Genomic DNA, 15786 nt, shown 5'->3' with positions numbered 1-15786 from the left:
ACAAATCTTTTAAAACCACCTTTGATTTAAAACTACACCTCTCTTCAGGAATGATGGTGTATATCTATAAAGTACTACAGAGGCTAAGGTAGGAGAATTGTGAGGACCAGCCGGACTGGGTAGTATGGCAAGATCTTTTCCTAAAAAAAAAAAAGGACATATAAAAAAAACCCACAACATTCTCAAGAAAGAAAACTGGTATAGTAAGGAAAGTGACACCCACAACTAATATGCCTTGCTCTGTGGAAAAGAACAGGCAAATAACCTTTTCCTTGTCCCGTGCTGAAGTTTATCCCACGCTGAGATCTTAGATCTAGTAGTAAACACTAGATTGCCAGCTCCTTTTATGGTGGAAAGCTGACAAGAGGAAGTCACCTACTCTGAGTCAGTGAATCACCATAGGGCCCAATAAACTCCAGGACCTGTCACCCTCTAAGTGAACATTAGTAACAAATGCGGAGACCTCTGCTTGGCCTGGTGAAACTTTGTGGCTCACCCTAGCTTGTGTTCCTTATTAGGCAGTTGGGCGCCCTGGGCTGTCCGGATCCTCTTTAGAGCCCCATCTGGAAGCACCTCAGCATCTGCCAGTGGCCAAGCATCTTCCTGGCCCAGGGGGGACTGACGAGCCCAGTGACCTGGAGGAGCTGGAGAAGTTCGCCAAGACCTTCAAGCAGAGGCGCATTAAGCTGGGCTTCACACAGGTTTGCTTTGGGAGCAGCAGGTGGAAGAGGTGGGTTGTGGGGTAGTGGCTGGGTCCTCACAAATGCGCTTCTGGGAGCATCCTGACACCAGTTGGAGCAAGTGCCCTGCACTCTGATGATAGAGCACAGAGTGCTCGTGGGAAGGAAAGTGAGGACATTGCTGGTGGAGACAAAGGCCAAGCAAGGGCACGGCCCATTCATAGTGTAAGGAGAGAAATAAGCCGGCTTTGCATCCTAGAAGAGGAAGACCTGGGAAGGCGCAAGGCTGTGTGAGGATGCTCAGGCCTCTGCCTGTGTGATAGCTTTAGGGCAGCAGAGGACACAGACAAAACATAGACGTCTGTCCCTCACCTTCCTCTCTCTCGATACCTCTTGCAGGGAGACGTCGGCTTGGCGATGGGAAAGCTGTATGGCAATGACTTCAGCCAGACTACCATCTCGAGATTTGAGGCTCTCAACCTGAGCTTCAAGAACATGTGTAAACTCAAGCCACTGCTAGAGAAGTGGCTGAATGATGCAGGTGGGCGGCAGAGACACAAACGTGGGAGGGGCCCCAGGAGACCCCACTGGGTGATTCTAGGAGCACGGGTGTGATGGGGCTTGACCCGGTCAAGGCATAGGATCCCTTTATTCCCCTTTTGAGTCTGGCATGAACCAAGAGGTAAGATCCAGGAGAATGGTAAGCAGGGATGAAAATGTCATTTTTGTTACTGAGGGAGCCCTTTGGCAGGTATGGTTCATCTGTGGCAGGACAACTTGCTTCGTTTCTATTCTATTCTATTCCATTCTTTCTATCCCTTTCCCCAGAACTACCTACCGTATATTTCATGACAGCTCCTTAGAGGCTACGTTTGATCCACTTACTCACATTGTTGCATGGGATCAGCCTAGGTCAGAAGATGGGGAAGAGGTCTCTGTAGGGTCACACTGAGGCAAGAAGACCCAGACCAGCTCCAGGTCTTCACTTGGCTATTCTGGAGCAGGTGTCAGAGGACAGGCAATCGCTGTGGTATGACTGGCCAGAAAAGCCTGTCAGCAGGAAGGGTGATGAGGAAGTGGATCCTGTCAGGACCTAGGCCTGCCAGGGGGCCAAGGGGATAAGAAAAGAGCCAGGGTATTTGGAATGATGACCAGAACTTGGCATGAGAAAAAGTGAAAGGCAGGGCTCCTGACATGTGGACCAAGTAAAATTGTCCTTGGGGCCTGGCCTAGGCATTGGAAGTGAGCAGCCTGAATGTCTGCCTGTTCATTGATAGCACCTGCCTCAACGCCTCCCAGAATGTCTCCAGACATTGCCAAGTGTGCCCAGGGAAGTATGTGATGCAGGGTGGCCCCATCTGAGATGTCCTGGTCCATGTGGAGAGGAAAGGAACAAGCCCTTCTCCAGGGCTAGGCTCTGTTAAATAGGAGTATGGGTTATTGATTACCGTCCCAGTGGTAAAGGCAGCTTAGGCAGCCAGGGTGGTTCCTTTTAAGGAAGTCCTCTTACTCAGAAGAGTGTTCGGGAATCCTCTTCAATACTGCCGCTGAGACAACTTTTACTGAAGCATCCAAATAGAAGAAATGATGGAAGCTCCTAGAATCCTTGGGAAAGGGTTTTACGTCTCTTTATTAGTATGACTTCAACCCATCCTGCAGCTTTGGCTCCCACCTTTCACTTGAGGACAACTGTCTTCAGAGCTAGTATGGGTTCCTCCATGCCAGAGTCAACCTATTTCACTCAGTGTTCACAGATGGGCATACCTTTTAACACAGGTCAGACTGTGTGACAGACTTACAGTTCTACCTTATCCCCTACACCCACACCAGTCACTGATGTCTGGGCATCCCCCAAACCATGCCTGTAAACGCCTGGAGACTGTGGTGTGAGCTCTGGGGGACATTTGCCCAGAGCATCCTGGAGCAGCAGGACTTGATCCGTTCTGGATTCTCTGCTGGGGTCAGGGCTAATATTGAATAGACTACTGAGAGTCCATGGGAAAGGGCTGGTGAACCTTGAGTTTACTCTAGCAGGCTGGACCAGCCACACATCTCCATCTCTGAGCTACATTTGCTCCTCTCTCCAGAAACCTCCCCATCAGACCCTTCAGCAAACACACCCAGCTCCTACCCCACCCTCAGCGAAGTGTTTGGCAGGAAGAGGAAGAAACGGACCAGCATCGAGACCAACATCCGACTGACACTGGAGAAGCGATTTCAAGATGTGAGCAGCCTCCTCTGGGGGAGGGGCCAGCTTGTGCAGGCGGGTGAGCGGGTACCACATGTGCAGGAAGCTGGGATCATGGCAAGACCCTACGCATTACTCCACCACTCCCTACCTGTCTGGGAGGAAGCCAAGTCACCCTTCCACTCTAGGAGCCCAGAAATGCTGACTTTCTTCCAGAGTTCCAGAAAACTCCTCTCCTCCTTCTCTGACATATATTTGGGGCTCATTGTCTCTCTCCCTGGAAGATTCAAGAATGAATACAACATTCCAGTAGGGCTTGTGTTTCTGTATATGTTTGAAGTAACAGGAGAAAGCCAGGGCATTATGTAAAAGTTTCCGTCTCTTTTGAAGCAAATTTTGCTTCCAACTTAAAAGTATAATAAAGGGCTGACAAGATGGCTTAGTGGGGGAAAAGGTGCTTGTAGCCAAGCCTGATGACCTGAGTTCAGTCCCTAGAATCCACATGGTAGAAGGAGAGTACCAGTTCCTGCAAGTTGCCCTCTGACCTCCACCTACCTTTGCCATAGCATATGCCTCTACCCCTAAATAAATAAACATTAAAAATTTTAAGTTATTTTTAAATTTTTACTTATTATGTATACAGTGTTTTGTATGCATATATCCCTGCAGGCCAGAAGAGGGCACCAGATCTCATTACAGATGGTTTTGAGCCCTCCCTCATGTGGTTACTGGGAATTGAACTCAGGACCTCTGGAAGACCAGCTAGTGTTCTTAGCCACTGAGCCATCTCTCCAGACCCTTTGGAAAGTTTTTTTTTTTAACTTAAAAAATAATAAAGTAAATGCTCATTGTCAACAATTTGGAAAACACAGGGAGAAAGGAAAGACAGACTGTTTGTTGCCTTTTGTTTTTGTTTTGCCTCTTGTTGTCTGTCTGGTCTTTGTTTTTTAAAGATATGGTCTCACACTGGAGCTTACCCAGGCTGACCTGTATGTAACACTATGTAGCTCAGGCTGACCTCCAATTCATGGCAATCTTCCTTGCGCCCCCTGCCCCCCAAGTGTTAGCATTATAGGCATATGCCGCCTCTCAGTTTCCAGCACCTTCTGAAAGCAGTTGCTAGTGTTACTTTTCAGGCACATTTTAGAGACACTTGTGATTACACTGCACAAGTCTCTCTTTTTTTTTTTTTTTTTTTTTTCTTGGTTTTTTGAGACAGGGTTTCTCTGTAGCTTTGGAGACTGTCCTGGAACTCACTTTGTAGACCAGGCTGGCCTCGAACTCACAGAGATCCGCCTGCCTCTGCCTCCCGAGTGCTGGGATTAAAGGCGTACGCCACCAACGCCCGGCTTTTTTCTTCTTCTTTTTTTTTTTTTTTGACACAAGTCTCTTTTTTCCCTACCAATGAAAATGTTTTATTTCTCGCAGTTATTTTTAAAACATGCATTCATATATTTTTAATGAAAAGTTTTCAAATCTTTCCATATTTTAAATTAGATAGTCTAGCCATAGACTCTAAGCAAACATTCTCAAGGGTAGCAAAAGCATATATTTGAGGCAGTGTGTGCAAGCTGTGAGCCTCGTGGGAGCTGGGGGGGTGAGAAGAGGGAGATGCAGGTGACTACAGAGAACCCCTACAGGGAACCCTCAGGTAGCAGCCCCTAGAGCCTCCCTGGATACCAAAAACTACTCGATCCAGCCTTGTAGGTCCTGGTTGCTCGGATCCTGGAGCAGATTGCCCCCTGAGTCTGGCTCAGGGACTCTATGGCTGCAGGATGGCTGGAGTAGATTCCATCATTTCAGGTTTCTTAGAACAGTGTTGTTAAAGGAGGGTGAAGCGCGAGGAAAAGGGGGCTCAAGTCACAGGCTAGGTGGCAAGTCAGCAGGTCAGAGTGATAATAGTCATATGGCCTGCAGCTGTCCAACAGACTTGGTAGGTCTGAGCGTCCCAGCCTCATCATTTTCTAAGAAGAGATGTGAGGGGCGAGGCTATGAGGAAGGATTTAGAGGGGAGGGAATATTTTCCCCAAGGAGTCCACCTGCCCTCCATGATTCACCTGTGGAGGCCTTGCAGTGAAACTACTACCAAGGGAAGGAGGACAGCAAGGGGCCAACCTTTTGTATCCTCTCATCTATTCTAGCCCTGTGCTTGAGGGGTACACATGCTTTCTCTCGTAACCCTTACGCAAATCCCATGTGCTAGGCAGAATCCCATGTGCTAGGCAGGCCGTCTGACTTCATACATGGGAAGGCTGGGGCTCAGAGGCAAAGGGAATTCCCAAGGACTCTCAGTACATAGGTGATAAAGTCAGTATTCCACCCTTGATCTGACTCTGAGGCATTTTACTCATATATTCAATTCTTTGCATTTGGAACATCTGACTCTCACCTCCAATTTCTGAATCTGTTTCTGTCTCCTGACCACACCCTATCCCTTCCTCCCTGTAGAACCCTAAACCCAGCTCAGAAGAGATCTCCATGATTGCAGAGCAGTTGTCCATGGAGAAGGAGGTGGTAAGGGTCTGGTTCTGCAATCGACGGCAAAAGGAGAAGCGAATCAACTGCCCTGTGGCCACACCCATCAAGCCACCCATCTACAACTCCCGGCTGGTAAGTAGCTTGGAGCCAGGTTGACTGCCAAACACTTGGGGGACATGTATGTGGAGGCCAAGAGCCTTCCATACTACAACATAGTAGGTAGTGGGTAGGGGAGATTTGGTGCATGAATAAACAAATGGATACAGCATATAAAATATGCATAATATAAAGAAGATTAAGGATGGGTGGAAGCCGGTGCTGTTGGGATGGCTCAACCACTAAAAGGTGCTTGCTGCCCAAGCTGATGACTCAGTTTCCATCCTTGGGACCCCCTGGTGGAAGGAGACAACCGGTTCCCAGTTGACCTCTGACCTCTCACACATGTTCTGTGCCACTCACATACCCACACATGTGTGTAAAATGAATAAAGTGCAATATAATTTGTAAAACAATATCCACAAAGTGATTGGGGTGTTTTCATCTTTTTAACAGGAAGGTTAGAGGAGCCCTGCCTGATTAGACGATATTTGAATGAGAATCTAAACTTTGTAAGGGGATGAAATAAGTGTTTATCTAGGGGAAAAAGCATTCAAGGTGGAGGGACTTATGCAAAAGGGCAAAAGGCAGATGAATTCAGAGACGTAGCAGAAAGTAGATTCCCCAAAGTCTTGGAGTTCAGTGAGGGGGCCCAGGACTTTGGTTGACTAGAATAGAAAGTGTTGGGAAAGCCTAGATGTGTAAGTTTGAGCTAGTTGACGTGGGCTGCTGGGTAGGAAGCAGGAAACCAGCTAGAAGACAGCCATTAGGCTGAGTGGAGGAGGTTTGGAAGGTAGAAGTCATGGTGATTGGAGTAAATGGCTGGATCCTGTATATTCCTCAGCTGTGAAGCCAATAAGGCATGCTAATAGATCAGATTCAAACAGCAGAGCAGCAGACTGGAAATCACTGCTATGTTTTTCCAAGGCTGCTTTGTTAGTTTTGTTTGTTTTATGGTACAGAGTTGCATGTAGCCCAGGCCAGGCTTGAGCTCACTAAGTAACCAAGGATGACCTCTATCTCATGGGTGCTGGGTTTATAGGTATGCACCACCACACCTGGTTTTTCTGGTGCTAGATATGGAACCTAGGACTTTCTGCATGCTAGGCAAACATGCTACCAACTGAGCTACCTGAGTACTAGATACACGTTGTTGGCACCGCCCTTTTAAAAAATTTTGAGTTGGCACACACCTTTAATCCCAGCATTTGGAAGGCAAAGGCAGGCAGATCTCTGTCAGTTTCAGACCAACCTGCCATACATAGCAAGTTCCAGGATAGCCAGGACTATCTAGAAAGACCCTGTCTCCAAATAATAATGGTAATGGTAATAATGATGATGATGATAATAATAATAATAATGATAATAATACATTTGGAAGACTGAATGAAGAATAGACTTGAGAGACAATGACAGTTGAGAATCTGAAACCAGTCATATTAAATTTGGTGTGCTTCCTAGGCACCCAAGAAGCAGTACCTAGTTGGGGTTAAGGCTCAGTCTCTGGTGTTCCAGGGAAAAACCAAGGCTGAGAATAACTTGAAGTTCTAGGGAGACACAGATGATTGGGAATTAGAGAGTGTCTGCTCCGTATGGGACGAGATGGGATCTGGTTAGCAATATAGAATTCTCTATCTTTGGGAACAGTGGTGATAGAAGGGTAGAGGAGTTGGAGAGAATGGTGTCCTCTAGTCTTCCAGCACTCCAGGGTGGTTGCAGGCTGGGTAAGACCTAGCAGCTACATAAAAACTACCACAATGTTGATTCCTCCCTCCCCTGCCCCCATATACCCACAGATCAGCTATGTTAGTCTTTGTGCCAGGTTCTGAAGATAGACGCCATTTATCCCCAGTCCAAGGGGACCTCATTGTCTAGCAGAGGATACACACAAGTAAACAAGAGATAAACAACAGGATCATTTCTCTAAGCGACCTGAGGACAGCAGCTGACACACCTTGGGGAGGGTGGCTAGGAAGGCTTCCCCAAGGAGGTCATTAGCACCTGAGTTGAGTTTAGGAGAGGGGGGTAGGTGGGAGGTGGAGCTGCCTCCAGGGGAAGTGTGAGGGCAGGAGGTGGGGAAGAATATACCGTACGTTCATGGGACTCACTCCGAGGGTTCCGTGTAGAGGAATGCTGCAAAGTGAGGCTGAACTGGTCATGGGGCCGGTGATCGAGGAGAGGGTCACGAGATAAACCAGGGTGAGGGTTGTAGTTTAGTTGGTAGAGTGCTTTCCTGCTATGCATGAAACCCTGGGTAACATCCTCAGTTACAAATACAGGACCAACTTGAGCTACATGAGGCCCCACCTCCAAAACAAACAAAAATATAAACAAAGGGGCTCAGTCAATAAATTCAAAGCTGGCTTGGGGCAGGGACAGGGGTAGAAGGGGAATCCTTGGGATGACTCAAAGTGTTCAGGCTGGGCTGGTTGGGTAGATGGTAGCAGTATGTGTGGACCAAGCAAACAGGATAAGCTGGTTTTGGAGTGGGAAAAGGTAGTATTCCAGTTCTTTGCATCATCATGATGTAGGCTCTGCAGGACACTTAAGTGGGACTGGCCTAGAGGCTTGGAACAATAGATACGGAGATCAGGAGAGAAGCTGGGGTGGAGACATGGATTGGGGTTATCACAAGAACACAGGTGGCAGTTGAAAGCCCTAGGTGAGAAGAAGCTCCATTATGGAATTTATATGAAGTAAAGAAAAAGGTTCACTCCACACCTTGGTGACATCAGCCATGCAAAAGCAAGAGGATCAAGGGCAGAAACAGAGAAGGAGGAGCCTGAGAATGCAAGAAATAAAACCAAGTATGTGTGAGAGGTCTAGCCTGGCAAGTCCCACAGGAGCATTGTGGGATTGCAGATAAAAGACACTCAAGTCACTAGGCAACTTTAATCCTAGCACTTGGGAGACAGAGGCAGGTGGATCTCAGAGTTTGAGGTCAGCCTGGTCTACAGAGTGAGTTCCAGGACACAAGGTTACACAGAGAAGCCCTGTCTCAAAATTAAAACAAGCAAAACACTCAAGTCGGCGTGGCAGCCATGAGTGAGGAGCCCATGATTTGCTTGAAGAACAATCTGTCGTAGCAAGAGTAGTTCAGTAGGCAGAAAGAACAGCCTTCAAGAAGGCAATGCTGCTAAAGAACCATAGGCTGGGGTTGGGGAGATGCTTCAGCAGTTAACAGTACTAGCTGTCTCCCAGAGGAATCCAGGTTCGATTCTCAGCACCTACATGGCAGCTCACTCACAACTGTTCAGGGGATCCTATGCTGTTTTCTAACCTCTGCAGGCACACAGACATACATGAAGACAAAAATACCCATACACATAAAATAAAATTTAAAAATCTCAAAAAAAATCATTTCTAGATAGTAATGACCATATCATGCCTGGAAGACAGAGTTCCACATCAGATGTCATGTAGGAAGAAGATGGGACTGGTTAGGATGATCCTGTCTTTTCCTCAGGTCTTGATGGAATGAAAACTGGTATCTTTTGTTTCTGATACGAAGCAATCCCAAGATGACTAAGTTAGAAAAATAAATTAATAGGAGCTGGAGAGATGGTTCAGTGGTTAAGAGTTCATACTGCTCTTGCAGAGGACCTCAATTGAGTTTCCAAGACCCACCTGTGCTCACATCTACCAGCTCCAGGATATCTTATGCCCTCTTCTGGCCTCCATGGGCACTGCAGTCACATGCACCACTCCCACAGACACCAACACATACACACATAATTAAAAGCCTCCAAAACAATACAGAGAAACCCTGTCTCGTGAAACCAAAAAATAAATAAATAAAATAAAATAAAAATAAAAATTTAAAGGGAGTTAGGAGATGTATGTAGCTCAATGCTATATATATATGGTCCTGGCTTAGCAAGCATAAGAACATGGACTCAGTCCCCAGCAAAACACACACACACACACACACACACACACACACACACACACACACACACACACACACAGAAGCATGATTGCACAGGTCATCTTGGCACCATTTTGCTACCATATGTTTAAAAAATTTTAAAGTAAGGAACTATATATGTGTTTGTTTGCATATGCATAGCCTTTAGCTGGATGGCGCTAAGCACAGTGACTGCACACACTATTATTTATTTGAAAACAACAGATTTCTTGGGTGTGGCATCTGGGAGGGGAGGAGAGGAGATGACTGATAATATCTCTCATCGCTCTGCCACACCTCCCAAACTGCCCCACACCTGCCTCTACTCCTCGAGGCCCTGCTCATTGTAAAACAGAAGGGTAAGTAGAAACATCAAGAAGGATTTCTGATTAATTAGGAAATGAGAGCATGCTACTTCCTGTTGAGGGGACTGTTCCAGGGTAGGGGAGGATGGTAGCAGATGGCAGGTCCCCAAGTGGAGCCTCTACATCAGTATCCTACGGGAATGCTGGTCAGAGCTTCCTGGTCAACATGAGAAAAGAAAAAGGAGTAAGAGTATGCAGATCTCAGCTCAAAGGCGGAGCTAAGAAAGCTAGAGATAAACAGTAGTCTTTGGGGAGCAAGGGAAGCAACATTTAACAAGCTGGTGCTCTTTGCCAGCCACAGGGTTGGAAGCTTTATAGACATTATCTCATTAAATCTTAATTAAAAGAAATATCAGGGAGGTGCTGCTGCTGTTTCAGATGTGAAAATCAAGCCTCCCTGAGGTTGATAGCTTACTCATAGTCATGCAGATGGTGGGTGACAGGGCCAGGTCTCACACCCAGATCTGTCCACTCCTTATTTCATGTTCTAGGATAATCATAGTGAAGGGCAGGTTCCCAAACTGGGAGGTTAAACTTGTGTGTGTGTGTAGGCCAGTGATCGCCTCCTCCTCCTCCTCCTCCTCCTCCTCCTCCTCCTCCTCCTCCTCCTACTCCTCCTTCTCCTCCTTCTCCTCCTCCTCTTCCTTCTCCTCCTCCTCCTCCTTCTCCTCCTCCTCCTCCTCCTCCTCCTCCTTCTTCTTCTGCTCATCCTCCTTCTTCTGCTGCTCCTCCTCCTCCTCCCCCTCCCTTCCCCTTCCCCCTCCCTCTCCCCCTCCTCCTCCTCCTTCTCCTTTTTTTGGACAGGTCTTGCTATGCATCCCTCGTTGACCCAAAACTCACAGCAGTCCCCTTGCCTCAGACTCCTAGGTGCTAAGATTATAGACATGTAAAGGAGAAACGGAGCAGACAGCTGACAACATCTGCCAGAGCAAAAGTCTCAAAGGCAGCCAGGCGGTGGTAGCGCACACCTTTAATCCCAGCACTCCGGAGGCAGAGGCAGGAGGATCCCTGTGAGTTCGAGACCAGCCTGGTCTACAAGAGCTAGTTCCAGGACAGCCTCCAAAGCCACAGAGAAAACCTGTCTCATAAAACAAAACAAAACAAAATAAAAGCCTCAAAGGCTTGCTCCTCTCTCCTCCAGGGCACTGGGACAAACCTTCAGCCTGGCAGTACCAGAGGAACTTTGCCAGGGGCCCCAGCAGGAGGGGGAGTGGTATGTGTCAGCATCAGGGAGCTTCCCGCAGCAGGCTGGAAGTGGGTCCTGATGGCTGTATGTAGTCCACAGGTCTTCCTATGAAGCACAAGGTGAAAATTATGGAGTGGGGAGGCCCTCAAGGAAGGCAAATGGCTCTCTGCAGCCTTTCTCCCAACGTCCTGGCAGAAGGAAGAAGGCTGCAGCATGGACATTCACAAGTCTCTGCAGCATGGACATTCACAAGCCTCTCTTGCCTTTCAGGTCTCTCCCTCAGGGTCTCTGGGAGCCCTCTCTGTCCCTCCTGTCCATAGCACCATGCCTGGAACAGGTGAGCTTCAAAAGAAGTTTCCAGACACCACAAGGATTATCTAAATAACATTAAAACTGAAAGGACGCCAGCGTGGTGGCACACATGTTTAATGGTAGCACTTGGAAGACAGAGGCAGGTGTGAGGCCAGCCTGGTCTGCAGAACAAGTTCCAGGACAGCCAGAGCTACCTAGAGAAACCCTGTTTCAGACAAAACAAAACAACATAAAACAAACAAACAAAAAAAAAACCTAAAAAGCACTTACTTAAGCTAGGTCAGCATTTGCTCAGTATGTCTCAAAGGACACTAAAAATCCAGGCTGGGAGAACAGGACTCTGATCATTTAAGTTTGGAAAACGTTGGTAGGCAAAGTTTCAACAAATGTTTGTTTTTATTTTAATTGTAGCATGGCTCAACACTCAAGGGTATAATACATCCCAAAATGAATTGTACGGAAAACCAGAGGAAGACAGGTTTCCACACACATTTGCAGGGTTCTGTTTTCCCAAAGCACCTGTAGCATTTCAGAGAACTAGAAAAGGCTGTGTCCAGCTGTCTTCTAGAAGCCTCAAATACTGACATAAAGCTCAGCATGTTCTACTTTGTTTTTTAAAGCTTGGTTTGACTAGTAAAATGCATAGCACTCTGTCCATGAAACACATGTTGGGATTCCAGATATGAGCAATATCTGTTTAGTCCAAACCCACCATTTTACAGAGGATGAGAATGAGTTTCAAGGTGGGTCAGGGCAGGCCCAGGGCCAACATGAGGCTTGGGTCCCCTTCAATGGAGTGCATTTTCATTGTGGAGTCAGAGAGTGGGAAAGTCTGGCAGTCTCTCTGCTCTCTGCCTTGCTTTCTCCCCATGCCTCTTCTCCCCTCCCGCCCAGGGTGTGTCCCACAGTAGGATGATTTTGGCATCTGTCCTCCATGCATTTGGCAAGTCTTGGACTGACAGAACCAGCCACACTGCTCTGAGGGCCTGGGCTGCAGAGAGCCCCACCAAGGATGGGCTGATGGGTGGGCTTTGATGTTAACATGGTAGAAAGCAGGCAGATAGGAGGGGGTAGGGAGAGGGTAAGTGCCCTTTGGGGTATTAACCAGGAAATTATGTGTTGGAAGGGCCATGTCACAAAGGTCCCCAGACCCAGCAGCATTATTTTGCCTTGTTTTTGTCTCTCTTTGTCCTTAGTAACGTCATCCTGTTCCCCTGGGAACAACAGCAGGCCTTCGTCTCCTGGCTCAGGACTCCATGCCAGCAGCCCCACAGCATCTCAAAATAACTCCAAAGCAGCAATGAACTCCTCCTCCAGCTTTAACTCCTCAGGGTAAGTGGACGGCCGTGAGGAAGCATCTGGCAGTCTCAGGGGCATTAGAGGAGTTGGTCCAGTGCCATAGACAAGAACTGGAAATGGGAAACGGTGTAGCAGAGGGGATGGGATGGAGGAGGGAGGACAGAGCTAGACTGGACTACATCCCCGGGGAGCAAGGATTTAAAAAGAAGCTGTAGCCTGTGAGCAGTCCTGGCAGAGGATGATGTCAACAAGGCCAACATTTCCATCCTCACTTTGATAGTGGAAATTTCCAAATGCTCACGTGAGAAAGGACCAGGTCCAGAGCTGGGCTCAGGAGCACTCCACACCAGGAACTTGAGTCACGGGATATTCTGACCAGAGCCTGGAGCTCAGGCAGAGAGCAACTCTGGCCCTCAGGTGTGGCTGGCACAGAGAGACAGAAATGTGCTACCAAGCTGTGTCTCCTAGTTCTGTTTGGAAGGCCGCAGGTCAGGCCCTTGCTCACAGGCCTTAGCTCACAAGTTGAATAAACTCCTGGAAAGGTACTCTTAGAATGGATGTCTTGAGAATCTTCCCTGGTACAGAGGAAGACAGATCTGAAGTAGGGGTGAGGGTGGGGCCGGGGAGACGGTTCCTTTGGTGAAGTGCTTGCCTGGAAAGCATGAGGACTGAGTCTGACCTACAGAAGGACATAAAAAAGTCGTGTGTGACCGTGTGTGCTAGGGTGGAAGTAAGGAAAGACTCCTTTGACCTCCTGGCCAATGAGAGAACTCGTCTCTAAGGAGGTGGGTGGCATTCCTGGGGACAACACCCGAGGTTGTCCTATGGCCTCCATATGTTTGCACACAGATGCCTGTATATAGATTTTGTTTGGGGGGGGGTCGAGGCAGGGTTTCTCTGTGGCTTTGGAGGCTGTCCTGGAACTAGCTCTTATAGACCAGGCTGGTCTGGAACTCACAGAGATCTGCCTTCCTCTGCCTCCTGAGTGCTGGGATTAAAGGCGTGCGCCACCACCAACTGGCTCAATGAGACCCTATCTTAAACACACAAACCAAGTTGAGTTACACACTTGAGCTTTACAGGAAGAGATGAATCCTCTTGTCCAAATCCAGGTAGTTCAGCAATGTTGTCTAGATGTTTCATAGTCTAGGAAGTCAGAATTTCTGAGGTTGAGGTGACCCAAATAATATTAGTAGTTTAGTATTGGAGACATGATTCATATGCCATAGAATTTACAAGGCTGTACAACCATCACTTTATCTAATGCCAGAGTGGTTTCATCACCCCTTAAGGACCTCTCTGCCTGCCTGTTGTCACCTCCCTATTCCTAGTCTTCCCCATGAGGTTTATAACTCCAGCTTGGCCTGTTTTTCTCTTCCTTCCAGACCATGGTACCGTTGGAACCATCCCACCTACCTCCACTGAGACCAAAAACTTCCTCCCATTCCACCTGGCCCTTTGTTCCCACTTGGACAAAGGGGGTCATGCCCTCCATGAATGGACAGACTACTTGGGGACAGGTGGGAGAACGGCCACTGCTGAAGAGCAAGCCCACATTCTTGCCTTCCCAGGGATCCAGAGACTCTGGAGAACCAAACTGTGACTGAAGGCCATACTGATGCCTTCCTGAAGGCCACATGGATGCCTTGGGCTCTTGATAATCCTGCTGGGAGTTCACCGTGCTCACCTGCCTTATCTATAGCCACTTCCCTGCCCTAACGTTTTCAATGGCTTTACTGTGGCTTCATCTCTCAGAGGAAGGGCATCGTGCCATTGTTATTCCTCAGCTGGTCTGTGGGCTTCTGGGGAGAGCCATTTGATCAGTGTGCCAAACTGCAAGGATGGTAGATCATGGTTTGGTCTCTACCCTCAGCCCAAATTCTGAACAGATCCCAAATTCTGTGCAAAGACTGAAATCTCATGTCTCCATCAAAGCCTTATTCTGTTTAATTAGCACAGTTTTCATTTTTGCCTCATTTTCTTTTAACCCTCCCTTCCTTTTCTATAATCAAACCCTTCTATTCTGTGCCCTGCAAAGTCCCTTCCTCTCTATAAATGGCAGAGCTACCTTCTGGCCATGTTTTCCCATCTACAGGTACTCTCCCAATGCCCACATCTCCCTGAGTTCAAGAACACTTGCCTTTCTTTGCTCCCCATGTTTCTCCTTGTCTTGCCCCTCTCCTTTCTCCTGACCCCAGAAAATTGTGGAAGCAACGGGAGAGGGAGGGAGGGTGAAGGAGAGAAAGAGAGGAAGCCACACCCGAGGCACTGGCCACACTCTTGTACATAGTCGTTTCCTGTTCTACTCTATGACCTTTCCTCTTGAATGTGTAATTTTCCAGCAAAATGTCTAACTCAGGTGTGAATTTTGATAATGTCTGTGTAATATTTTATCCTCTATTAGAAAGAGGGGGACACCAAAGTGTGGAATACTACAGAGTTCCCACATGAGCTGGGGCTCTGCTGACTTTGAGGGGAACATTCTATGTGGAGTCTGCTTCTTTGGGCCTGTGTGTAAAACTGTCACATGAAGCCATCCCAGAAACAGTAACTTTTTTTTGTTTTGTTTTTCAAGACAGGGTTTCTCTGTGGCTTTGGAGGCTGTCCTGGAACTAGCTCTTGTAGACCAGGTTGGTCTCAAACTCACAAAGATCCTCTTGCCTTTGTCTCCTGAGTGCTGGGATTAAAGGCATGAGCCTCCAACGCCCTGCCCTGTAACTTTTTTTTTCAAAGACTGAATATCCAGGAAACTGTTGAGACTCAAGGGAATCTCTGTTTCTAAATATATTTGTATAGCAATGACATAAACTATTCCACTGTTAATAAGAAGCGGGTCAGAGGAGTGCTTCATGCCTTTTGTGTGTGTGTGTGAGGTAAAATGTGAGTACAGATAATGGAAAAGGGATGGGGTAAAATAGTTCCTTTTGGAACATGAAGTGGGTACTGGGGATGGCCTGTATTTATACCGGGTCCCAAATTGCTCAAGGACAGAACTACTTTGGGATCTGAGTGAGAGATTGTTCCCCAAAAAACTTCCTCCCATTCCACCTGGCCCTTTGTTCCCACTTGGACAAAGGGGGTCATGCCCTCCATGAATGGACAGACTTTATAAGAGAGGAGTATGGTGAATATTTTAGGTCATATCACTTGAAGACTTAGGAGGTAGAACCAAAGCTGATCTATCTCATGTATCCTAAATATTGACTATTCTGCTGTCATGATATACAATGGAAGGCAAAAGTTGTTTAACACAGAGGACAATTTCATGACAACAT

The 15786-nt window shown here is 47.5% G+C and overlaps 1 protein-coding gene across 1 annotated transcript in view; it reads left to right on the top strand.

The window, feature by feature from the left end:
* Positions 1-15337, top strand: part of Pou2f3 (POU class 2 homeobox 3) — an 84810-nt gene extending 69473 nt beyond the window's left edge. Inside the window, exons 7-13 of the mRNA XM_005069410.4 lie at positions 519-701; positions 1080-1221; positions 2768-2904; positions 5317-5478; positions 11171-11237; positions 12409-12544; positions 13897-15337. Coding sequence (XP_005069467.1) covers positions 519-701; positions 1080-1221; positions 2768-2904; positions 5317-5478; positions 11171-11237; positions 12409-12544; positions 13897-13936 — 867 coding nt within the window. The 3' untranslated portion in view covers positions 13937-15337. The remainder of the gene's footprint in view (positions 1-518; positions 702-1079; positions 1222-2767; positions 2905-5316; positions 5479-11170; positions 11238-12408; positions 12545-13896) is intronic.
* The last annotated feature ends 449 nt before the right edge of the window (positions 15338-15786 follow it).

Source organism: Mesocricetus auratus, unplaced genomic scaffold (assembly GCF_017639785.1).
Source record: "Mesocricetus auratus isolate SY011 unplaced genomic scaffold, BCM_Maur_2.0 Super-Scaffold_100022, whole genome shotgun sequence".
Classification (NCBI taxonomy): domain Eukaryota; kingdom Metazoa; phylum Chordata; class Mammalia; order Rodentia; family Cricetidae; genus Mesocricetus; species Mesocricetus auratus.
This window is presented reverse-complemented; position numbering and strand designations above follow the sequence as displayed.